Here is a 26,585-nt window from a genome sequence, read left to right on the forward strand (position 1 = left end):
ACTGCACTCCAGCCTGGGCAACAGAGCGAGACTCCGTCTCAAAAAAAAAAAAAAAGTTTCCTTTGCATTCACAATTTTTTGGCACAAGAGGCCTAGTTTCTGGCCTATCTCAGCTTTCAACATGCCTTTTTCACTAAGCTTGATCATTTCTAGCTTTTGATTAAAAATGAGAGATGTGAGACTTTTCCTTTCATGTGAACACTTAGAGGCCATTTTAGGATTATTAATTGGCCTAATTTCAATACTGTTGTGTCTCAGGGAAGGGGGTGCCCAAGGGTAGGGAGAGAGATGGAGGAACAGCAAGTCAGTGAAGCAGCCAGAACACACACATTTATTAAGTTTGTTGCCTTATGTGGATGTGGTTTATCGCACCCCAAAATATTAAAATAGTAACATCAAAGATCACTGATTACAGATCACCACAACAGATGTAATAATCATCAAACCAGTTTGAAATATTGCAAGAATTACCAAACTGTGACACAGAGACAAAAAGTGAATATATGCTGTTGAACAAATGGTGCCAATAGACTTGCTCAACTCAGGGTTGCCATAAATCTTTAATTTGTGAGAAACACATCTACAAAACACAGTAAAGCAAAGGGCAATAAAACAAGGTATGCCTGGGTAGATGAACTTAGCTATTCAAGACAGCTAAGCACAGCCTCAGACAATAAAGTATCCTTCATGTGATGAAACCAGAATAACAAGTCCAGCCTGGTTTGTTTAAATCAGATACTGAAGTTGGCCTTTATTTAAAAAAAAAATAGGGGCAAACTATGATCCAAAAAGACAGGTCTCAAACAAGGGCAAACTGCATGATCAAAAAACTTACAATTTTTTTTTCCTTCCCTACACAAAGATACCATCTGCAACAATGTCATCATCTTTTTTTTTTTTTTTTTTTTTTGCTTAACTTTTCCTGAAATTTTCAAAATATCATCAATATTTTTGCCATATTGTTGAACTCTCCTACACTTAAAAATTTCTTTTTTCTGTTTGGAACACTTTAAAGCAAATTCTAGACATAGTTAATAAATGAGGTATGCTTGTACTCAGCAACTGACAGAACCCCAACATTGGCTCCCTGATCTATAGAGTGTGGGCTATTATCATAGGAAAGGCCAAGTAGAAACCAGTAGAACTGCCTCCATCTGGAAGATATAAACCAAAAGCAATCCCACATTCCCAGAGGGACTTAGAGGTTAGTGCCACCATCAAGGACTTGATGGATGCAGTGGTGGTGATTCCACTGCATCTCCATTCAGCCCACCTATTTGACCTATGCAGAAAAAGATAGGTCTTGGAGAATGAGTAGATTATCACAAACTTACTCATGTGGTGACTCCAGTTGCAGCTGCTTTTCCAGATGTGATTTCATTGCTTAAGCAAATTAACACATCCCCTGGCACCTGGTATGCAGCTACTGATCTGGCAAATGCCTTTTTCTCCATATCTGTCCATAAGCCCCACCAACAGCTGTATGCTTTCAGCTGGTAAAGCCAACAACATACCTTTACTGTCCCTACCCCAAGGGTATATCAGCTCTGGCCCTATGTCATAATTTTTCCACAGGGTCTTTGATCACATTTCCCTTCCACAAGACATCACACTGGTCCATTACATTGATGACATTACGCTGATTGGACCTAGTCAACAAGAAGTAGCAAATACCCTAGACATATTGGTAAGACATTTGTCTCAGAGAGTGGGAAATAAATATGACAAAAATTCAAGTGCCTTCCAATTTACCAAAATTTCTAGGAGTCCAGTGGTGTGGGGCCTGTCAAGATATCTCTTCTAAGGTAAAGAATAACTTGTTGCATCTGGCCCTCTGACAAAAAAAAAAAAAAAAAAAAAAAACAGTACATACCTAACAAGCATCTTTGGATTTTGGAGGCAACATTGTTTTCTATATTGCTCATGTAATTCATTGGTCTTACCATGTTCCCCACCATCCTGGAGCAGCTGGCTTGATAAAATGGTAGACTAGCCTTTTGAAAACTCAGTTACAGCACTAGGTAGGTGGTGATATCTTGCAGGGGTGGGGAAATGTTCTCCAGGAGGCTATATATGTTGTAAAATCAGCACCCAATATATGGTGTTCTTCCTTCCATAGCCAGGATTCACAGATCCAGCAATAAAGGGGTGGAAATGGGAGCCATGCCACTCACTATCACCCCTTGTCCACTACCACAATTTTTGTTTTCTGTCCCCAAGTTCCTATGCTCTTTAGGTCTAGAAGACTTTGTTCCAAAACCAGTAATACCTCAACCAGGAGACACAATGATTCTATTAAACTGGACATTAAGATTGCCACTCTGCCACTTTGCACTCCTCATGCCTCTGAATCAACACATAAAGAAGAGAATTACTGTACTGACTAGGGTAACTAGTCCTGATTGCCCGGGGAAACTGGGCTGCTACTGCACAAGGAAATAAAGAAGGGTATGTCTGGAATACAGGAGATCCACCAGATCTGTTTTACCAAGCCCTGATTAAAGTCAGTGGAAAACTTTAAAACCTATTACAGGCAGGACAACGAATGGCTCAGATCCTTCAGGAATGAAGGTTTGGAATACCTCACCAGGCAGAACCACAAATAGCCAAGTTGCTTGCTGAGTGCAAGGAAATATGGAATAGGCAATGAAAGGTAGTTAAAAATACCAGCTACAATCACATGTCCAATTGCCAAAATAAGAATTGTGATTGTCTATTTATGTATACAAATATGTATATATTACACATACACACATATATACTGAACAAATCTTTTCCCCCCTCCTTTATCCTCTTAGCTAATGTAAGACATATTAACAGTGGTATCCTTACATCACAGTATTAAGGTACAGGATAGCAAGGAAAAAAGTGATCACCAAAGGACTTTGCATCCTCCTTTGGGGAATGGATTGCATCCTCTTCTGAGGAAACCTCCTCCAGGAAATATCTGTCATTGTACATGTTAGAAGTACAACCTAGTCTTTATTTGGAGACTAAAATATGGTTTAAGATGCATACAGGCCGGGTGCGGTGGCTCATGCCTGTAATCCCAGCACTTTGGGAGGCCAAGGCAGGCGGATCACCTGAGATCGGGAGTTTGAGATCAGCCTGGCCAACATGGCAAAACCCCGTCTCTACTAAAAATACAAAAATTAGCCAGGCGTGGTGGTGCACATCTGCAATCCCAGCTACTCGGGAGGCTGAGGCAGGAGACTCGCTTTAACCCAGGAGGCAGAGGTTGCAGTGAGCTGAGATCAGGCCCCAGCACTCAAGCCTAAGTGACAGAGTGAGACTCTGTCTCACAAAACAAAAAACAACAAAAAAGATGCATACAGGTGCCAAGCTGACTAGGAATGGACTGTGAACGTTAGTTTTATGCATCAACTTGGCTAGGACACATTGCCTAGTTATTAAAACATGAATCCAGGTACTGCTGTGGATGTATTCTGGAGATGTACTTAACATTTATAATCCCTTAAATTTAAGTAAAAGAGATAATCCTCCATAATGTGGGTGAGACTCATCCAATCAACTGAAAGGCTTTAAGAGCAAAACTGAAGTTTCCAAGAGGACGAACTTCTGCTCTGAAACCGCAGCCTCAGCTCCTACGTGAGACTTTTCAGTCTTCTGGCCCGTCCAACAGATGTTAGACTTGCCAGTCCCCGCAATAGTATAAGCCATTTCCTTGAAATAAATACACATATGTCCAACCGGTTCTGCTTCTTTGGAGAGCCCTGAGACAACTTTCTTCCCCAAATATCCCATTTTATTGTTTGTTGAAATATTTTATTTCTAATTTTATTACTTTTGAACAGTTAAAAACTCAAAGTACAATGAAGTTTACAATGAAAAGGCTCACTCCTGGGATCCTTATCCCCCAGGTATCTAGTTCCGCTCCTTGGAGACTACCAATGTGATCAGGTTCTTCCATATATGTCTTCAGAGACAGTCTACCATATACAAACAAATAGGAATACATACACATTTTTTCTTCTTATACATCAATTGTAGCATGCCATACAGTTTGACACCATGCTTTTCTCAATAAACATTATTATGCCTTAGAGATCTTTTCATCTCAGTACCTAAAGCACTTCTTCATTCCTTTTTCCATTGGGCAAATTAGTTTCACCAATCCTCTGTAATTTATTATCTAAAGTGAGACATTGAGAATGAAAGCACTATTAATAATTATCCAAGAACAGCAGGTATAAACTGGTAGTGTTCAAAAAGCCAGAGCATATGGTTATCCTACCTATGGCAGATATTTAGGTTGCTTCCAATTCTTTGACATTACCAAGTTGCAAAGAATATACTTGTAAATACATACTTTTGCACATCTATGTGCTTTGTTTGGTAGGATAAATTTCTAGAAGTGGAATTGCAGGGCAAAAGGTTATGTATATGAATTTAAAAGTTTCACAGACTGCCAATTGCTGTACATAAAGAGTATAACAAGTCACACTTCCCTAGCAGGCATAGAGAATGCCTGCCCTACTTATTGAATAATCCTTTTCCCATTGTGATCCCGTCTTTATAACAATGTTTTAAGCCCTCACATGTATGTACTGAAGTCTTTTTTCTGGGTGAGTACATACCATTGATATCTAGTTGTGCATTCAGTTCTGTACTACCTTTCAAAAACAGTTAATCTAGGTTTATATTACCCTTTCAAAAATTTCTTAGCAATTTTCACCACCTTATTTTTCCAGATGAACTATGGGATAGTATATCTATTATACCCCCTCAGAAATTTTAACAGTGGCAGCATTCAACATGTAAAGGTTAAGTAGCTCCATTTGTTATCATTTCTTTTTCTAGGATTTTTAGATATACAATTATTATCTGCAAATAGAAATCTGGCCACCTCATTTCTAAAAGACATTGTTTCATGCACCATTGCACTGGCAAAAATTTCCTGAACGATATTAAATAATCCAGATAATGGGAATTCTGGATTTCAATGAGTACATCTAGTATTTCAATTGTAACAATTAACTACAGTCATGTGTTACGTAACAATGTGGATACATTTTGAGACATGCTTTGTTAGGTGATTTCATCATTATGTGAACATCATACTGTACTGACAGGAACCCCAGATGGTATAGCCTACTACTACACACCTAGGCTATATGGTATAGCCTACTACTACACACCTAGGCTATATGGTATAGCCTACTACTATACACCTAGGCTATATGGTATAGCCTACTACACACCTAGGCTATATGGTATAGCCTGCTGTTCTGACCACCCTCGTATGTGGTCCTTCACTAACTGAAACATCATTATATGGTACATGGCTGTATTTACAGCTCTTTGCAGGTAAAGCATTATATCTCTTGCCTCTATTTTATTTACAAAGGCTATTTTCTTGCCCATTTTAAGTGCCCCTAGTCTGTGGTTCTATACCATCCTATGTATAGCTTTATCATAGCACTTTCTATACCTGCTTTCTTTACTGAACTCTAAGTTCTTTAAAGTAAGGTGTCACAAATTAATCTCATATTTACACTGGAAGGAGGGAGGAAGGATGGAAGGAAGAAAAAGTAGCACATGGCCCGGTGCAGTGGCTCACACCTATAATCCTAGCATTTTGGGAGGCCAAAGCAGGTGGATCACTTTAAGTCAGGAGTTCAAGACCAGCCTGGCCAACATGGTGAATTCCTGTCTCTACTAAAAATACACAAATTTGCCAAGTGCAATGGTGTAAGCCTGTAATCCCAGCTACAAGGGAGAATGGGGCATGAGAACAGCTTGAACCCAGGAGGCAGAGGTTACAGTGAGGCAAGATCATGCCACCACTGCACTCCAGACTGGGCAACACAGCAAGACTCTGTCTCTTAAAAAAAAAAAAGAAAGAAAGAAAAAGCAGCACAGCACCTAGCCAATTGCCTCACTGCACAATTCTAGGGATAACAATCACACATATTCTATGTGAAAGGCAACTCCCAGAGCATAGAAATATGATGAGACATGAATGGTGCTTCTTAGAATTGTGCAATGTGATAGCTCTGCTGACTGGCACACAGGTGCTCAATGCATATGTACTGAACTGATCCAGGGAAAAATTGATTGTCAAAGAGCCTAGAAAGAAATTAACTCTGAATGATAGACTGCATTCCTGAACATAAAGGGTATATTCTAGAACTGTAGTACCTCTTTCATGGAGATTAAATTAGGTTCATGCCTGAGGTTTCTTGGTTTCTTTTCTTTTTTGTTTTTGAGACGGAGTCTCTGTTGCCCAGGCTGGGGTGCAGTGGCACAATCTTGGCTGACTGCAATCTCAGGTTTCTTTTCCAGTTAACAGTTCATACTACCGTAAAACAATCTCCAAACCAATACCTACAAGAAACACTCATTATTTATTCATGTGGCTGAAAGAGTATATTAATTATGTTTAGATTTTTGGAAAAAGTCTGAACAAAAAAAGGACCTATACAGTGCTCAAACTATATTTTTAAAAATACTATTTTATTTTTACTCACATATGAAAAAAATGGCTGTACTATCATGTTTACATACATACTAACATTGGAGACAGAATAACGAATTGTATTTAAATTTTATAAAGAACACACAAACATTAAAACACTGATTGGTTACAGAAAGCAGAGTTTGAGGAAAAAACATTAGCTATAATTTTCATTTTCATTAAAGAGCAGCACCCTCTGAGAATAATCAAACTGATTAGTAATATTCATCTATATTGCAAAATAATATGTACAAAGGAAAGTTAGTGATTGTACTGATTTTATTACTTTTACCAAGCCATTTTATGTTCCTCACTCAATGCAAAGAAATAAAACATAATCTGAAGAAAAATATGTCCTTATTATTATTCACAATAAAAAGTTGGCTTTATTCTGCAAGCCTGGGCATATTGTACAATTGGCAGCACTTAACGGCTCAAGTGGATCGATGTACCAGTTTGATTCTGATCCACTGAATAGAATCTCTCATCCATATCTGGTGACCAGACTAACTCCATGGGAGCTGTGATAGACTGAACCATTTCTGTGGTATCCCTAGATCTCACTAAATAAGAAAGACCCTACACCAGAAAATATAGCAACTGATCTATCTATAAATTACATCTATATGCTAGCTCTTTAGTATAAGTTGGAAAAAGGGGCCCTTTCTTGAGCACATGGATAGAAGTATTATTGTAGTCTAAAGATTGCTGGATTGATATTGTGTTGTTATAATGAAGATAAGGTACACACTGAAACCACTGTCAGATTAAGAAACTTCCACAACTTGTCTCAATTCTTCAAACAATGGAGCAAGTTCCTTTTCTAGGCTGACAATTAGTCCTAAAATAAAGAGATTAAGAAAATTACATGTTATAAAAATGTTCCTCAAAGCCTGAAACTCAGATTTCCTTATGTCCAAAATACATAGTTACCAAAAGTAAATCAGAACATAGTTTATTTCCCATGACTGAAACAAAATACAGGTTGAATATCCCTTATCCAAAATGCTGGGTATCAGAAGTGTTTTGAATTCTGGAATATTTGTACAATACTTACTATTTGAGCATCCCTAACCCAAAAATCTCAAATATGAAATGCTCCAGTGAGCATTTTCTTTGAATGCCATATTAGTGCTCAGAAAGTTTCAGACTTTAGAATGTTTTGGATTTCAAATTTTTGGATTAGGGATGTTCAACCTGTACTATAACCCTAAATAAAGCAACCAAAAACTTTGTAGTCATTAATAAGTTTATTTTCAGCATCTATTACTAAAGTGAATGAAAAATACTTATATATTACGAAATACAGAATAAATTATATGCACTATAATTTGTTAAGAGTTTTGAAAGGAAAATCTTAATTTATACCTTACTGCTTCAAAATTTGCCTTGACTCAGAAATAATACATATAATTTTTACTAAATAAAGCATACTTTTGTCTCTAAGCAAATTTTAACAGATTATATCAAAAGATAGGTAGATAGGGTGCTTCTATATTGAACAAAGAAAATCAGAAATTTATTTTTATAAATTTGACAAAGCTAAGACATAAATAAATATTTCAAATGAAAAAATATTTTAAAAATAAATGGTAGAGTACAAAACACACTGGAGTTCAATGATGAACCTGGGAGATAAACATATAGAAATAAGCATATCTTGCTTCTCCTTAGTTTACTAGAGTGAAAGGCTATCTGCCTCAAACAGAGCCTGTTTTATGTTCAAACAAATAAAGATCTTTCTCTGTCTTATAGAATATAAAAAGCATCTGAACTCTCAAGGAAAGGGTCCAAGTACTAAAATATTGTTCTGTACATTATCATAGTATATAACAACTGGTGACTTAGTATGTGATGATAGGTGATTTATCAAAACTCAGATTTAGTATATTTCCTAAATATACTTAAAATCTTAACACCATTACTATCCTATATAATTCAGAAAGTGTTTTTACATACAGTATTTTACAGATTCCTAAAATGTTTTGAAATGGAAGAGATCTAATAGATCATCAAATCTAAACCTCTCATTCTAAAGATGAGGTATCTAAGAACAGGCTTCAGTGACATAGCTAGAAGAACTTGCTCAGTTTGGAAGAAAAAACAAATAGAAAAAAATATATTACAATTCTCAACAGCAATCAAATCTAAAGGAGACAGACCTTTTAATAAAAATTCTACCTTATATAAAATGAAGTAAAAAAATTACAACCAAGTGAATAGTCATTATTTTACACATAAATATCCAGTGAAGGTATTGGATACAATGGAATTTTACTATTCTCTATAAAGGGTACAGCTTCCTAGCATTTTTTCTCAAATTCTTCAGTTCTCAAGAAGAGTGAGACTATTTCATCCTATTCATGCTCTTTAAATTCTCAATCACATTCATTTTCCCCATTAGGTAAAATTTAAAAAATTCTAATTTAATAGATTGGTCTGTAACTCATCGATCATTTTAATGCGTTTTGTTGGGTTATCTTCACCTTGTTTTCTTAAACTGCTGTAATGGGAGCAAGATGTAGCACTCAGATAACATTTAATTTTCCTGTCTCCAAAAAAAAAAAAAAAAACACTTACCCATACACTGTCTCATTTGAACTAGAAAATAACATTGTAAGATGGAGAAAGCATATATTATCTCCATTATACAGATATGGAAACCAGGATTCAGAGAAATCACTTTTCCCAAGACATGGAAAAAAGACAGTGAAACTGGGCCACAAGTTCAAGATTTTTGGCTCTAAATCTACTATTCCTCTTAAATTAAGGTATGGTAATTAAATTAATTTTTTAAAATTAAGGATTAAAGTGATATTTAAGGTAATTAAACACACCTGTATTGGCACTGCTGCTGGCTATGAAACTCACCACCAAAGGTAAACGATTAAATTGAACCACCTAAAAAGAAAATAAGAGCCAAATAATATGTTGCATTATGAAAAGGTAGTATAACTAAACTGAAATGTCTTAATCTTTCAAAAACTTTAAAATCATCAATGTTTTAGCCCAACATTATGGTATTATATTATGAAACAGAAAGGAACTTTATATTTCAGTGAATATTTCCATAAAACAGAATTAGTGATGATCTCTTAGAGACATTAATACCATTTGGCCTGGAAAGTTTTTAAGGTGAAACCATATCTTCATCTTTTTATCTCTAAAGCCCAACAGAATATCAACTACATTGTAAGGACTTAATAAATAGTTGATAATTAAATGGATAAATGCAGTATTTCTCAGTTATTCAAGTAGTTTTATCTTCATGATATTTTCTGGTTCTTGTGTATTACTGTAATTTAAATTAAATTTAAAGTAACTTTAAATCAACTACCTTCAAAAAAAAAGAAAACTTAGTTTAAACCTAATCCTTATTGATGAAATTAAAGGTCAGATGGTTTGGTTATCTTTTACTTAATACACATTAAAATATATAACTTTTAAAATAAAAGATGGGCCTGGCACGGTGGCTCACGTCTGTAATCCCAGCACTCTGGGAGGCTGAGGTGGATGGATCACTTGAGGCCAAGAGTTCAAGACCAGCCTGGCCAACATGGTGAAAGTCCGTCTCTACCAAAAATACAAAAATTAGCCAGGCCTGGTGGCACATGCCTGTAATCCCAGCTACTTGGGAGGCTGAGGCGTGAGAATCACTTGAACCTGAGAGGCGGAGGCTGCAGTGAGCTGAGATCATGCCACTGCACTCCAGCATGGGGCGACAGAGCCAGACTCTGTCTTGGAAGAAAAAAAAAAAAGAGTAACTTAACATCAATTGATTAGGAAACATCGTTCTAAACCACAAGGAATTAATTTAGTCTTAAGAAAATGTAGCTTGAGATCAAGAGACATGCAAAAACTAAAAACTAACTTCTTTCCCACAAATAATAATCTCATTTATTACATATATATATTTCAAAAAAATGAAGGAATTAGCAGCAAGAGCAAATTTAATAAACTTTCAAGGAAAGTTTTTTTATCTGTTACTACAACAAAAAAAGTGTGTCAGCTGAGAAATCACAGTTGTTTAGCTAACGGCACCATCTACTGGAGGTAACAGTGACCTGACGTACTCTTTTTAGGATAACATGTACTTTATTAAATCACTTAATTACTTTTCCATAGTAATTATTTCCTGGTATGAAATGTGAAGAAAATTACTACATTTTAATACAACCAATTTGAAGGCTAAAATTTTACAATTTCATCCTCTTCAAAACTAAAATTGAGAACTATAACACAAACTATTTTATATATAAAAAAGGCACAAAAATGACAACTGAAATCAGCAAATCATTTTATAATTATGAACTTACCTGGTAGGTGTTATAGTAACAGATGATACTTTTATTTTTGGAAAGTCCAAGTTTGCTTCCTTGGTCTGTTGCAAGGGCAAAAGTGGATAAGAAACCAGGTCGCAAAGCATGCTCTGGAGCATTGTCATTTGCCACTAGAAAAATAAGTGATTTAAATAAAAATTATGCAGAGGATATGGTAGAGAGATTTACAGCCCTTTTTTTTTCATAAACCTCTTTTTAAAATTGAACACAAAGGTTATGTTTCACAATATTGAAAGTCATATCACTAATGGGGTCTCATCACTAATCAGGAAAAACTGCTCAATCAAAAGTTCACTGATCACAAGTAAGAGAAAAAATGCTGACTCTCACAATTTTTTTAAATTTTAAAAAGAAAACTAAATGTTTACATTTTCTTGATATCTAACTTAAAACATAGATTAATCAAGTACATTTAACTGGTTATCTGAGGACTAGGCTAGAATAAACTAATGAAAAAAGTTACAAAACTTCTGCTCTTATAAAACCCACAGCAGCAGTATCTCTCATAGATATTAACAATCTGCAGCTGGTTACCTGTTTCATGTTTCTCTCACTCATTAAAAGGTTTGCATGGAGTTTGTTATATTAATGAGTGCAGGGCTCAAGGCTTTAACACAGAGATCCTCATGAAGAATATTAGAGCTGGAAAATCTGAGATTATTTTGTTCAAATCCCTCATTACGGAATTAAGAGAAGGCAAGCAATCTGTCCACAGCCATTCAACAGCCATTTTATAGCGGGTTAGAAAGCACACTGGACCACACATCAGGAGATGATGGGTTCTATTACTGTTTTGTTACTGACTCATGTCCGACTTTGGACGGCAATGTCCGAAGATTATAAACCACAGGACCTCCTTTGTTCTTATAATGTGTTTGCCAAAATTCTCCCAGAAATGGAATCAATGTGTATTATAGAAATGTTTATAATCTTTACAAATTCATGCAGTTTATTAATAAGAATCTAAGACATAGCTAACTCTCCATTAAAACTGCTAAGAAGTCCAAGTGTCTTTGCACTTTATCACCTTCACTTATAAAATGAAAGAACTACATTAGTTGACTTCTAAACCTCCTTTCATTTCTAAAGTCTAAAATTATCTGATATATATGACAACTCCAGGTGGAAAATTGTAAACAAAATATACAGAACATTATCCAATCTTTAATCTTTGATAAAGCCACTATAGTGTCCCAATAAAACTAGGAACATCCATTCTCATAATACCATAATATAGAAATAGTAAAAATTGTCTGAATCCATACTGACTCTCTGTGACATCATGTTTACTTATGATCCAAATACATGGGTATTATCCTAAAACAACTAGCAATTTGATAAAATGTGTGTGTGGTATGTATGTATGTATATATGTGTGTGTGTATATATATACACACACACATATATACATACATACATATATGTAGGGGTGTCTGTGTATATATATACACACACACATATATACATACATACATATATGTAGGGGTGTCTGTGTGTATATCTAGCTGAATACATGCTCACTCTCATCACTTAGATTTACTAATGGTTTACGTTACACTGTAAATGTCTTTAATGGGAAATGGGTCTGTGATAAATCCATGCTTAAACTCTAGATGTTAATATGATACATGTGATATATAATACATTGTAGATTCAAATTCAACCTTCAACATACAAAAGCAAACACTTTCCCCAATACTAAGACCATCTCCCAAATTTACTAAAATGAATTTTATGTTTGCCTGCTGTACTACTCAGATGTAAATTACACACATTTTTAGTCAAAAGCAAAGAAGACATTTGCATTTAAATGTTCAGTTTTACCTTTAATAACAGGTACTCCATCTCTATCTGACACAACAATGGCATGGAGCCCTTCAACACTAGAAAAAGAAAACAGTTAAAATATAAAAAAAGTTAAAATATAAAATTTTAAAAAGTTAAAATATAAAATATTTCATTTTCTCAAACTATGCACCTCAAAGACATAATAATTCTCATGTATTTTCTGAAAAACCACAGACCCCAAAATTCTCCCAGAAATTGAATCAATGTGTATTATAGAAATGTTTATAATATTTACAAGTTCATGCAGTTTATTAATAAGAATCTAAGACATAGATAACTCTCCATTAAAACTACTAATGAATGATCAGTCCATGGTACACAAAAGCATGAAAGATTATCAGCAGTGGCTATAGTGACAAAAAACAGCCTTTTTCCTTTTTCATTCATGCAAATATTAAGCGGCCAGTATTTGTGGCACTTAATACTTTGATACTATGAAAAACAGAAATAAGCACAATCATTGCCTTCACATGGCTTCCAATCTAAAAAGTGAATGTGTTACCAATAAAATAATCTCACAATAACAAACGTAAAACTAAAACTGGTGGCAAGTGTTGTTAAAAAGTTCATAGGGATATGAGAACCTAGAAAAGAGGAGGCTGATGCAGACAGACAGTGGGCCAGAGAAGGCTTTCCTGGAGGCAGTAATACATCAGCTGAGACGTTATGGCACTAAGTGAAAAGACGTGGAAAAACTGTTCCTGGCTGAAGAAACAGGGCAAAAGGAATGCAGGCCATGCAGTAATCCTTTCAGCCATGCTGACGTAAGAAGTAGTAAGCAGAACGGTCAAGCTATAGCCCTAAAGTTAGAAAGATCTGGGTTCCAGTCCAGGCTCTGCCACTTATTATTTATGCTATCTTGGGCTAGTTATGAAACCTTTATAAGCCTCAGATTAACAATTTGAAAATGGGAATAACTGTACTTACTTAGATACTGTGAAATTTAATAATACAAGGCATGTAAAGTGTAGGCTGGCACATAATTCAAAAATATCACTTATTAACTAATACCAGTGGTGTCAATTGTGCACACTTACAATGACATAATTTATCACTAAAGTACTAAATTATCAGTGAGAATCCCTGGGAAATTAGCAATTAAGAAACACATATGGTAGAGCACAAATATACTGTGTTAAAAAATATAAGGTGACACTCCTCGACTTTCAACATTTATGCAAAACCCTTTCATTGTTAACATAAATCTTATAGTCCTGTAACTATCTTATGGTATCTATAAACTACAACTCAGAGATATGTTCAATGTCCCTACAGCAACCCGGAATGATCTATTCTTTGTGTTAACTTTAATGTATTAACTAAGGAATAAGAAATACTTATATTAACCTAATGTTTAAATACTGACATTAAATTTTTTAAAATCCCATTGTCAAAAACTTTTAAGTCAGAAAAGTGTTATTAAATATGAATGGAAAATGTTACAAACAAAATCATTTGTCTTCCTTACATTAAAAATAAGAATAAAACAACTTTATAAATGACTTTTATACTATTTTTATCCTATTATTGGCATGATTTCCTATTCATTCAATCCTAAACTTATTTATAGATTAAAATATATCTCTAAGATTAATACATAACATAGGCCGGGCACAGTGGCTGACGCCTGTAATTCCAGCAATTTGGGAGGCCAAGGTGGGCAGATCACCTGAGGTCAGGAGTTTGAGACCAGCCTGGCCAACATGATGAAACCCCGTCTCAGCCAAAAACACAAAAATTAGCTGGGTGTGGTGGTGCTTGTCTGTAATCCCAGCTACTTGGGAGACTGAGGCATAAGAATCGATTGAACCTGGGTTGCAGTGAGCCAAGATCGCGCCACTGCACTCCCAGCCTGGGTGACAGAACGAGAGTCTGTCTCAACAACAACAACAAAAAGATTAATACATAAAATAAATATATTCTTCTAAGTTAAAAACTAGGTTATATAAAACATATACTACAGATATTTGTACATAAGCCAATTATTTTGTGCAGTTACCAAAAGCAACATCATTTGAAACAGTAAAGCATTACAAATCCAACTGTCCATCAAGAAGGACAAGGTAAGTTATGATATACACCTACAAAGGAATACTCTGGAATACTCTGCAGCCATGAGAAAGAGGAAGTTCTCTATGTACCAGGAAAGATTACTCTCAAAGTTACATTCTTAAGTGAAAAAATACACAGTTTAGAACAGTGTATAGAAGAAGCAATAAATTATGTACCAAAATGTGCAGGCATATGTGTATGTTGTGTGTATAAATACGTGTATATACATGTCTGCTCATAGGTACATAAAATATCTCTGTAGGTAATGGTGGTGGGTGCCTCTTTGAGGGGAAACTGTGCATGTGGCTGGAGAGGAAGGATGGGCAGCTTCTCACTCTATGTTCTTCAGTTAAGTCTTGAATCTGAACTCTGTGAATGTACTACTTACCCCCAAAATAAATTAAAAAGCAGGTAAAAAGAGGACCACAAAAATGTTTAGAAAAATTAGTGCCACCACAGGTAGCTTCTTTTTTTAAATTTCCATGGAAATTACTTTAAATACAACTAATGCTCCAAAGAAAATAAAAGGACTTTCTTTTTGATGGACTTCACAGAGAAATGAATCAAGAAAGTAGAAAAATTACTTACACTCTTAAGTATATAATTTTAGAAATCAGGTCACAAATATAAAAGCTGTTTTCAATTCTACATACAATGCGCAAAGAGTAATATGAATAGAATTTACTAATAATTAAAAATAACTGGCTCATTAAGAGATACTACACTTTAAGAAGAAATGAATTAAATTTTGTGAAATATTCTGAAGAAATCTAAACCTTAAGCTTACTAAAACAACCATTTTTTCTAAAAACAAATGTTGCATTACTAATCAAAGACATCGGATTTAGTTTTATACACATAATTATGAAATATTTGGTTGTTTTAAAACATACAAAGTGGGATTATTAAAGCCTGAGACTGCTTTGGGTCACAACCAGATTTTAAATTGCAAATACAAGAACGATATTTTGCAGAGAATTCAAAAAATGCACAAAAACACACATTCCATTAGTATCCGTAGCTGGCTGACTTTGTTACTGAGAGGCACTGAGGTACAACAGTTAAAAGCATGAATCCATGGCTCTGAAGCAGGATGCCTGCATCCAAACCCATACATCTAGCAACAAATCAAAGCGTATATTCTACTATTCTTCATAAATGTTCAAAACATTATTATTTCTTCATTATTACTGTTCTGGGATGCAGTAAGCCTATTTTCAATAAATGATATTATGAGTTGAACTGGCTTTTTTTCATTATTAAAAAAAAAACTGACAGTACTAATACCTTTCCTGCCATTATGAAAGATTTTCATAAAGCTTTTAACAAATATCCTTTAACTGAATTTATTTCTTGGATAAGCACAACAACCTGATATTTCCCCTTTTGTTAAAAGATAAGAGATATCCAAATTCAAAGAAGAAGCAAGCATTTACTTTCCAACTATTTTTGATCAACATTAGAACTACTCAGTAATATAATAAATACTTTTGGTATTATTCTCTAATTCCTTTACACAGACAGCTTCATCATATCCAGTGTCACACGCTATTATGATTTTGAGAGTACACTTAATAGTTAAAATGAGATCCCCATTGTCTGAAACATTTTTATTGCTTATAATCACAGATGATGTAATTAGAATCAATTATTGCTTTATTTATTAGATCTCCAGGTGAATAATGAGTATCTTTCTGGTGGGTTTATAACTTAAGAACATTGAATGCAATTTTGCTGTTTCTTCAATAAGAGATGCTAACACTCAAAAGAGGACTGTAAATCACTAAGACTTCTAAGTGAATTAACTATGCACTATTAACTATTTCATCATATCACCAGCGTAGTGGGGTATCTCTCCGTCCCAATTTGAGCGCCCTTTCATTACGCTAAGGTAACTACAGAAAAACACAGCCCTCATTTTGCATAGTTCCAATATGCACATTTTAGTTACTATGGTTAAGTAATACCACTCCCTGCAGAAGAGCACAGGTCAAATTTTAGTTAGCATGGCATAATACCTCAATAACTACGTAAAGTATAAACTTTTCTAACTCTTTAGTCCACAAATCACTACATAATTATGTAATTAACAGATGCACACTGTCATCAGTAACCAGCCACATCATTTCTTTCAAAGTATGCTGATGGTTGGTCACTGTGCATCTGTTATGCAGCTCATGCAGAGATAGCAAAGCATGTAGTTTTGTACCTCCTTGTCTCCCAATGATAAAGTATGTGACATTTAGAAAAAGAGATAATAAAAAGAGGAAACTGGCCAACAAAGACGAAATACAGCAAAGAAATGAAAAGTAATAATGCTGAAATTTCAAATAGAAATGCTGAATTTCAAATAGAAAGTAAAGAATTATAGAAGAAACAGATGACCAAGGGAATGCTGACACTATCGCTCTAGATACACAGAGAACTCAGTGAAGGCAAACTTATTGACATAAATGAGGAAAGCGGTTGTGATGAAAATTTTCCAGAGGACGTGAGGCTGGCAAAAAATATTCATATTAAAGGAAATCTCAGAGATACTTCACAACATGGAAAATACAGACAAAATACTTCATAAAATTAACATATGGCATATAGAATTTATTCAATAACAAATTAAAAATTTCTTACCTTGGTAACTTTTTATACAAGAATCGCTTTAGGTCCTGAAAGAGAGCATTAAAAAATAATGTTGTAATAATAGGCCTTCCACTGTTTTCTAGATCCTGTCCTATCCAAATTTTAAGGAACTTCAGTTATCATTCATAACCTTTCTTGCTGTGTTTTATCTTTCTCTGTCTGATTTGGATGTTTATTAGTCACGCAACTTGGAGTAAGTTAACCGACCTTTTTTCGCTAAGCTTATTTCATTATTTGTTGAATAGGGCTAATATAGAACCTACATCATAAAAGTGTTGTTAAAAGTTTATTGAGAAGATGCATGGATTAGCATACCTAGAAATGGGAAACACATTTTAGCCATAAAATTACATCATAATTTTCATACTAGTGTTTTACATCCTGTTGCTATTGTGTTCACTTGAGAAGACGTTATAAACATCTTTCCATGTTCAAAGATAGACTTTCCACCATCATCTTAATGGTCTTGGGTAAGGTGATATGACCTCTGTAAGACTGCTGTCTCACATGACTATCACATTATAAAAATATGCCTTCCATTGTTTCATTATTTGTTGAACTCACCTACTCAACAAATAATGAAACAGTGTAAGGCATATTATTATAACGCAATTTTTAAAATATTTTGTTTAAGGACCTAAAATAAATTCTATATGACTATGTGAGGCAACAATTTTTTTTTTTTTTTGAGACGGAGTTTCGCTCTTGTTGTCCAGGCTGGAGTGCAATGGCGCGATATCGGCTCACTGCGACCTCTGCCTCCCAGGTTCAAGCGATTCTCCTGCCTCAACCTCCCGAGTAACTGGGATTACAAACACCCGCCACCATGCCCAGCTAATTTTTTGTATTTTTAGTAGAGACAACGTTTTACCATGTTGGCCAGACTGGTCTCGAACTCCTGACCTCAGGTGATCCACCCGCCTTGGCCTCCCAAAGTGCTGGGATTACAGACGTGAGCCACCGCGCCCAGCCCAGTCTTACAGAATATAAAATAAATGACAATGTGTGTCAAGTGTTTAACACGAAACACAGTTAAGACTAAAGAAGTAGAAGACTTTTATTTTTCTAAGCTGGGGCTCACTGCAACTTCCAACTTCTGGGCTCAAGCAATCGTCTCCCCTCACTTCCAGCATAGCTGGGACTACAGAAGTATCAATGCGCCTGGCTGATTTTTAAATTTTTTTTTGTAGAACGGGGTCTTGCTATGTTGCCCAGGCTGATCTTGAACTCCCGGCCTCAAGTGATCCTTCCATCTCGGCCTCCCAAAGTGCTGAGATTACAGACTAAGCAACCGCATTGGCCAGAAGACTATCTTATTTTGTCTCATTACACTCTCTTATCCCAAGAATTTCACTGACAATTTAGGTATCAATTTTGACCTCACATGGATTAATCAGGTATCTCTTGTTTTGAGCATCCAACACTTACTATTCTCCAAACCCGACTGATCATTTTATCCTCCTACACACACACACACACACACACACACACACACACACACACACACACACACACACGTTACCATGTTTCTAAAGAGGCATGGGTTAGAAATCATCGTAAATTGCTACAATAAACCAAATGAGATATTGTTATCACTTACTGGAAAAAAGTATTGTGGGTACATGTCCTACTGACCAAATTCTGACAGGAAAAGCAGCAAACCATCATTCAGAATTTCAAATGGTAAATATACAGAGCCTCTCTTATGCCCCAGCTGGATTGGGGAGTAGGGAGAACCTAATTTTCTCAGTCTCAAGCACCTTAGTGTCCTACACCCCCATTCGAGGCAGAAACTCAGGATCCTGCAAATTCATTCATATTAGTCTCCCACTTCAGATATCAGAGAAAATAATTAACTGGGATGGGTGGGGCTGGGAGGATCAAAACAAATTTCTACTTGGGAAGCTCTACCTCTCCCCGCTCAGTATGCCCCTCAAAATTCCCCACTCTCCCCTTCCTCTTATGTAGGGGTGTCACTCACATCCGCCATGATGAACCCCCTTCTCTCGCAGGATCAATCTCCACGCCTGGAAGAGAAACTCCCGGTGACTCTTCCCTCTTTGGCTTCCTCGTCCTCCCCACCCACAACTTAATACGCGAGATCAGCCCTGGTCAGAACCCCCGCGGTTCTAGGGCTTGGCCCAGCGAGCCCAGTGGGAGTCGGAGTGCCCCAGCACCCCCACAGGTACTCAGCTGGCACACCTTACCTCAGCCCACCCCATCCCTGCCCCTCCACCCCAAAGAGCTAGGCCCAAAGAAAAGAAGAGAGGGCCCTCTCCTTCTGTTTAATCTCACCACCCGCGCCACCTGCGGGACTAGGCCTCAAAACCAGGCAAAGTAGCGCCAGTTACCTGGGGTTTCTGGGCTGCCTGGTTCTCTCCGCTGTCACTTCAGGGACAGCTTTAAAGACAGGTTCCTCCTCAAGCCACCGTCACATGATTCACGACCTCTTCTGCGCTCCAGGAAGCACTTTCTACGCCGCCGTCGCCCCACGACACGGGATTTCCGGAGGGGCCCGGCGGAAGCTGCGAGGGCGCGTCCGGCGGCCGCGCCCCGCCCCTCCCCTCCGCCCCGCACGCGCCCCGCCCCCCCGCCCCCCCGCCCCCCGCCCCTCCCCCCCGCCCCGCACGCGCCCCGCCCCTCCCCCGCCCACCGCGGGCCGCGTCTTGCGCCTGCGCCTTGTGTCACGGGCCGAAGGAAGTCAGCTGTGGGGTAGAGGATTTGTACGAGATCGCTGGACCCTAAGGAACCCAGAAAATGCAAGCAAGGTTATGTGTTACAAGACATTCTTGTGCAGAGAGGGTGTATAAATGTCATTAGTTTTGCAGGGTCTGTTATCTTAAAACCTTTTCTTGTAGATGAAGAAATTTGAGGGGATGGTGTGATGAGCTGAAGAGCAAGCACCAGATTGCCTGTGATTGGAAGTACCAGGTCCACAGGTTTCTGACCTGTTTCCTAGGCTCTTGTGACTTCCCCATGGGTGCTCTTTACTGAAGGCCTTATCTAGATTGAATGGGGAGGAGCCATGGGTTTTCTGGAGCACTTCAAGCGTCTACTTTTAACATGCAGACACTGATTACGGGCACCTTCTATGTTCCCTTTTACATCAGAATTTTTAAAAATTAGTAAGGTCTCATGTAATAAATAATTGAAAAAAATAAAAGGCTTTCCGGGTGCGGTGGCTGACGCCTGTAGTCGCAGCACTTTGTGAGTCCGAGGCGGGACGATCCTTTGAGCCCAGGAGTTCCACACCAGCCTGGCAAGATAGGACCCCATCTCTACAAATAATAATAATAATAAAGAATTATCCGAACGTGGCGTGCACCAGGTACTCGGGAGGCTGAGGCAGGAGGATCCCTTGAGCCCAGGGTTTGAGGCTGCATCGAGTGGTGATCGCCCCACTGAACTCCAGCTTGTGTGACAGAGCGAGATCCTCAAAAGAAAAGCTTCCTTAGAAATCGCATCCTCTTTCAGCTACCACCCTGTTTTTCCTCTACTCCCTTTCATAGCCAAATTTTCAGAAGACTTTAGCCTGGTTTTCAATTGCTGCTTCCATATGTCACAAATCTAATCAGAGTTGTGTTGATTCTACCTCCTATCTTTGAAAACTATTCACCTATCTATATTCCTACCCTACTCCAAGCCATGATCATCTCTCTTTTGACAACAACCTCCTATTCTTCTTACATTCTCTTTTGCCCTCCAGTCTCCACACAGCAACAAAAATGATGTTCTAAAGACCCAAATCACATCATTTAACTCCTTCCTTGAACATCAAGTTTATTGACTTAGGATAAAGTTCAATATCAGCATCATGGTTTATATATCATTCTTATGGGGATCTGGCCCCTATCTTAATTCTCTCACCTACCCTGGATTCCTTATGCTATGATCATACAAGTTTGTTTTCACTTCCATAAAGATTTTTATCACTTTACCAACTTAGCACATTCTGCCTGAGATATTTCTCTAGCATACCTTAATCCTACTAATCTCATCTTTTGCATTTCAGCTTAAACTCACTCTCAGAGAAGCCTTCCCTGACCCTCACTGAATAGTTTAGGTCTTCTAGATAAATGCTTTCATTGTACCCTGTAATTTTCTTTGTAGAATTTATCATAATTATAATTATTTACTTGATATTTATTTTCTTTGCTAGATGTAAACTCTTTAAGGTTTTTGTCTTTCTTATTCAGTGATTAATTCCCAGCACCCAGCTCACTGCCTGGGATATAGCAAGCATTGACATACTTGTTGAATAGTTGAATGAATGAAAGAGTGGCCATATTAAGAGTACAAAACATGATAAAAACAAACATTTTACAGTGAGAACAGACCTTTTTATTAATATATTGAGATAAACTACAGAGACTGAAAGACAAAAATTCATATTTCATTCAGAACATTCATTAAAAATCAAATGCATTTGAGTTCTCACAGAAAATTTTATGTAAGTCTGATATAACATTAAATATTTTACAAATCAGACATTTCATTTTAAAATCTAATTTTTAATCCTGAATGCATTATAGACAAAGTAAGCTCTCCTTTACCAATTTCATTTAACTTATACAAGGCTTCCATTATAATTCCATCAAACCTTAAAAATTACCTGCAGCTTTTAAAAACACATAAAGTAAATGGAAAGAAAGTCTTATGTAGCAATCCAAAAACTAAAACTAGAAATTGGCAAGAAGCATTTCTTAATACAGATAAACTGCAAAATATCATTTATGTGTGTTTCTTCTCATTGGTTTAATCATCCTATTAAAAATAATTTTTTGAAAGTAATAATTACAATACTCCAATGTCACTGAAAATCTCTATGATTTTAATGGTGTCCTTAAATGGCAAAGTAGAATATCAGACTGAAATGTACAGAGTGTTGTGCTGAAGTGAATGAGACTTGCCATGCCAGGTGTCATCTGCTATGCAGTTACAAGACATCTTGGCAACTAGTCATCCCAGTTTTTACTAACTTACTAAACAAGGACATTTCAAGAAATACTTCTTACCCCTATGTATTTCCAGACGGCTGGATATAGAAAGATATAATTATGTTTGAAGCATGGGCCTTATAATAGGAATCTCTCCATTAAAATATGAAAAAGAGCAACAAATAATTCACACCAATGAAATTGTGTTGACTGATTTTCAAAGTTAGAAATAAAAATATCCACTGCTAATGGAAGCCCTGCTCTGTGCAAACATAGTGTGGTATATATTAAACAATCACACATTTGAGGTATTAGCTGGAAAAAAAAAAAAAAAATATATATATATATATATATACACACCTATACATAGACACATCCACAGAATATTCACAAATCTATTGGCCCCAACACCAGCAGATAGTCATATTAAATGAAAAATATCACATACCAACAGGAAAAAGTTACACATAGGGAATTTACAAAAAATATGGTGCTATAATCCTTAATATAAGGAGTATGTTTTGAATTAATGTTTTGAGGAAAAGTGTTTCCATTTATATGAAAGTATCTATTTAATAGTAATAAAACCAAAAAGGAAGCTGAATTCTAGGACTGTTTTACCTGCCAAATAATTGAAGGGATGAGCAAGAATTCCTTGAAAAGCCTCATTCTATCCTTTTTCTTTGTAACTAAAAATTAGAATTTAAAATGTTGGAAATTATTGCCAGACAAGTTTCTTTTCATTGGTTTATAGGGAATTTTATGGATTTTAACTAGGCAATGGTCCAATGTGGTCAACAGACATGGTTTTTCAGCTGTTGAATGAAAATTAAAATAAAGATTTATTGTTGATTTTCATTAGTTTTTCTGTTCAGATAAGAAAAAAGATTATGAATTCCCTTTCAGTTTGCTTCACTCATTATGAAGATGGATCGTAATAGGATAGTACTGAACCCAAGCTTCACATGGGGAAGCTCAACAAATGTACAAATTCTCCTCTTAACAATTTGGTCCTCTGACATAAAACTTGCTTAACTGGCAAGATGGCTCACTTGGTCCTCAAGCCAACATCAAGAAATATTTAGCTGTCTTAACACAGGTGGGAGACTTTTTTGTAATGAAATACATAGGAATCCATTAAGTAACATTAGCATGTCATATGTGTTAAATAGCTTCATTTAAAAATGTTACAGATCAACAGAAGGGAAATCAAAAACTTATTTTTCTCAGTAACTACTTTACATACTAGTGTAATTAAAGGTTTAACTGGAAGAAAAATTCAGCATAAAAATATAATTAAAGTAAAAAGCTGGTATTCCACATTCCTGTTCCTATGAACACCTGAGCTGACACAAAAGCTGAGTAGTTTAATGCATTGGCATATATATGCCTTAAGGACTGTACTTTTCTCTACCAAATCTTTGTAAATCATAAACAAGCATGTAATGATTATGAAACAAATACTTATTTAGGCATTCAAATGTAATCTATTTACAAAATATATTATTTTCACTTATTAGATGAATTCAACTTGACATTTTTCATTGCTGAGAATTCAGTTCACATTTAATCAAACTACATTTCGAAATTTACAGATGACTAAATGACTAGCACCAGTCTATTTGGGAACTAAGGAATCAAAAGAAGAGGAGAAAGGTACTATTTTTCATTTCCCCCAAACCCTCACAAGGACAATAATGTTTGTGTGTATATGCATGGGTGTATTTGTGTTTACGTAAAAAGGGGTAAAAATGTAAAGCATTAATAAATATAAGTGCTGCTAAACTGTTAGAATACCAGTTAGAGGAGCTAATAAAGCAATATTCAAAGATTGAGGACTTTTAGGTGGTCATTAGAATGAGCCGATGAAATTGCGAAGTTCATGTAGCTAAACATAAGATGGCAAAGTGTTGGGATTTTTATTATAAAAAAAGCAGCAAACATGAAAATCTTTTATCAAGATATCTAAACTCTTCTTACTTTATAAAGTTAACTCCAAATTATAAGATACTTGTTGAGCTTTTATACCATGATATAGATGACATTAAGGACTGAATCTTTACTTGCATACTTCATATGTGGCTTAAATTGTCAGGCACTCAGTCTGTCATTTCTCACTGCAGAAAATTTTATCAAACACATTTTCCCTAGCATTTTATGAAATTTAATGGAATGCAGCACTGCAACTGAAATATAATACTGTCCAAAAGCCATGTATGACTTTATAATATACACTTTATGGTATCACTTAACTTTGTACAATAACTTCACCTATCTCCTTAAAGCTGGGATTAAGGGAAAAAGAATCAGTCAACAAGAAGGTAAGTTCACAGAATTATCAGCCATAATAGTGTAAATTTGCCATTAAAATTAGAAAAATAAATAGATGAAATTTTTTTCATTCAAGTTTTCATAAATTTTCTGATGCATATGAACTTTCAAAGTTAATTAAAATGCTATGAACTTATTTTTTTAAAAACTTACTCTGCAGGCTCAACAAAATAATTAAAATTGTATTTTCTCTTAAGCACTGCTTTTTTTTTTTTAAGGTAACATTTCTAAGAGCAAGTTGGTTAAGCTCTCCAGTTTTCCTATGACAGTATGTTGTTTAGTTTAACCTGCTAATTCAATCAGGCATTTCTATTGATTCACCTGGAAAAGGGGATACAACAGAACATTTTTAAGAGGTCATTTTAGCAGTTTTATTCAACAGATGCCATAAATTAACTACATTCAGGAAAAAAAACTTAAACAAAGAACAAAGCCACCCTATCTAGCATTCTCTCACTCACAAAGAAGTATCAAAGATATGTTTATGTTCCATTAACCGAGTATGAAGCAAAATCATTAAAATATTACAACTGCTAAACACAGAAGACTAGAAAGCAAATAGTTTCATATCCAGTATACAGGCATCAAAAACTTCAATTTCCAGCTGTTTTTTTTTTCTAATTCATATCATGGATTTACTTACAAGGAGCTTATTCCTATGGGATTAATTCAGTTACTCAATGGTAAATAGATTTTAGCTCAGAATTTTTAAAGGATGACTTGCTTTAAGTTACTATTCTACGTGCTGCTCTATTTCTGCTCACACTTGCATGTGGCCAAACAGATCAAGCTCTGATCAGATAAGTATACTGTAATCTACTTATATGTTTAGGAGTTGGCATAGGGTTAAAAGGCACAAAGCTGTATTTTAGTACTCATTTTTCTTATTACTTATTTGTAGAGGAACTTCTTTGGATCCTGCTTAAATGATCACCAAGAAACTGCAAATTTCTATGGGGGAAAATGTGAGTCCTCTTCATAAATTTTAGCAGCCCTTCAAGGACATATACTTCAAAATTTGGTGGCCTTTAAAGTATTGGAATTTTAAATGACATAACTGCACTTTACTGTTGAAGACCCTTTTAGTTTAATATTTATAGCCATTTCCTCATATTTTCTTTAAAATCTATCAGTATAGCATTTCATTTCTATGCATGTATATGTATAGTAATTCATAAAACTAAATAGCAAACTGATATTCTACACCAGTTCATTTATCTCAATATATATTTTGGAATATAACGGCAATATTAAAAATATCAATTCCCTCTAAGCTGATAATACTATAAGATTTTACACAAAGTTAAAGTTTTTGTTTTTTCTTTTTGAAAAAGTTTCATTGTTTAAAGTCCACATATTTGACACCTTGATAAGGAAAATGTAAATGTGTCATATAACATTTATTCCATCAATTTAAACTGAAGTGTCTCATGGAGCTAAACACTAAAAGAATTTAAATAAAAAAGCAGTAACCTGTATGTACACAAAATGATCATTCCATAAATATTTACATGACAAGGGAAAAAATGGAGAATCACTAAAACTGGAAATTGCTACAGGTGTGATAATCCTTTCTCATGACACTTTAGTTAGGAATCATGTAAGCTTTTAAAATGAAAATACTTGTAGAAGCGTTAACTAAAATATTCCATTTTAGTTTTCAGTTACTATTTAAAGGAGCCAGTAGGTCATAAACAGTCCAAGATTTCAGGAACCAACTATTCAGTTTAGTTTTCAGTATCAAATCTTTTCCTTCATCCCTCATGATGAAACCAAACTTACTTACAGAAAAAATAAAGAGTACGCTAAAAGGTATAAATAAAAATTCCAGTTCATCCTCCTTTATAAAGACTGGTAAGCCGCTCTAATTCTTTACAGTTGTCCATGCTCAAGGCATCTGCCTTCCTTCGGAGTCGATCATCACGGTATACTTTTGCTGCATACTGCATATCTGTTTCTGTT

At 35.6% G+C, this 26,585-nt stretch overlaps 2 protein-coding genes across 3 annotated transcripts in view; both read right to left on the reverse strand.

Moving 5' to 3' along the window:
* Nucleotides 1-3,764: 3,764 nt before the first annotated feature.
* On the reverse strand, nucleotides 3,765-19,925 carry LAMTOR3 (late endosomal/lysosomal adaptor, MAPK and MTOR activator 3). The gene is made up of 7 exons (XM_003829939.5): nucleotides 19,707-19,925; nucleotides 19,337-19,382; nucleotides 17,347-17,381; nucleotides 12,643-12,701; nucleotides 10,795-10,928; nucleotides 9,316-9,379; nucleotides 3,765-7,319 (listed from the first exon to the last, which is right to left on the reverse strand). The coding sequence occupies exons 2-7, from the start codon at nucleotides 19,343-19,345 to the stop codon at nucleotides 7,246-7,248; spliced, it is 375 nt and encodes a 124-aa protein (XP_003829987.1). The 5' UTR covers nucleotides 19,346-19,382; nucleotides 19,707-19,925; the 3' UTR covers nucleotides 3,765-7,245.
* A 5,044-nt stretch (nucleotides 19,926-24,969) lies between these two features.
* Nucleotides 24,970-26,585, reverse strand: part of DNAJB14 (DnaJ heat shock protein family (Hsp40) member B14) — a 47,246-nt gene continuing 45,630 nt past the window's right edge. For both annotated transcript variants that reach the window (XM_008955329.5, XM_003829937.5), the window contains one exon: nucleotides 24,970-26,580. In XM_008955329.5, the coding sequence (XP_008953577.1) occupies nucleotides 26,456-26,580 (125 nt within the window). In that variant the 3' untranslated portion in view covers nucleotides 24,970-26,455. The remainder of the gene's footprint in view (nucleotides 26,581-26,585) is intronic.

This window comes from Pan paniscus, chromosome 3 (assembly GCF_029289425.2).
Source record: "Pan paniscus chromosome 3, NHGRI_mPanPan1-v2.0_pri, whole genome shotgun sequence".
In the NCBI taxonomy this organism is placed as follows: Eukaryota; Metazoa; Chordata; class Mammalia; order Primates; family Hominidae; genus Pan; species Pan paniscus.

Excerpts from the sequence above, each read along its gene's own strand:
- LAMTOR3 (XM_003829939.5), bottom strand. Across the intron at positions 12,702-17,346 it reads TTGTATAAAAAGTTACCAAG|TGTTGAAGGGCTCCATGCCA; the intron begins GTAAGAAATTTT and ends TTCTTTTTCTAG. Across the intron at positions 10,929-12,642 it reads TGGAGTACCTGTTATTAAAG|TGGCAAATGACAATGCTCCA; the intron begins GTAAAACTGAAC and ends TTATTTTTCTAG.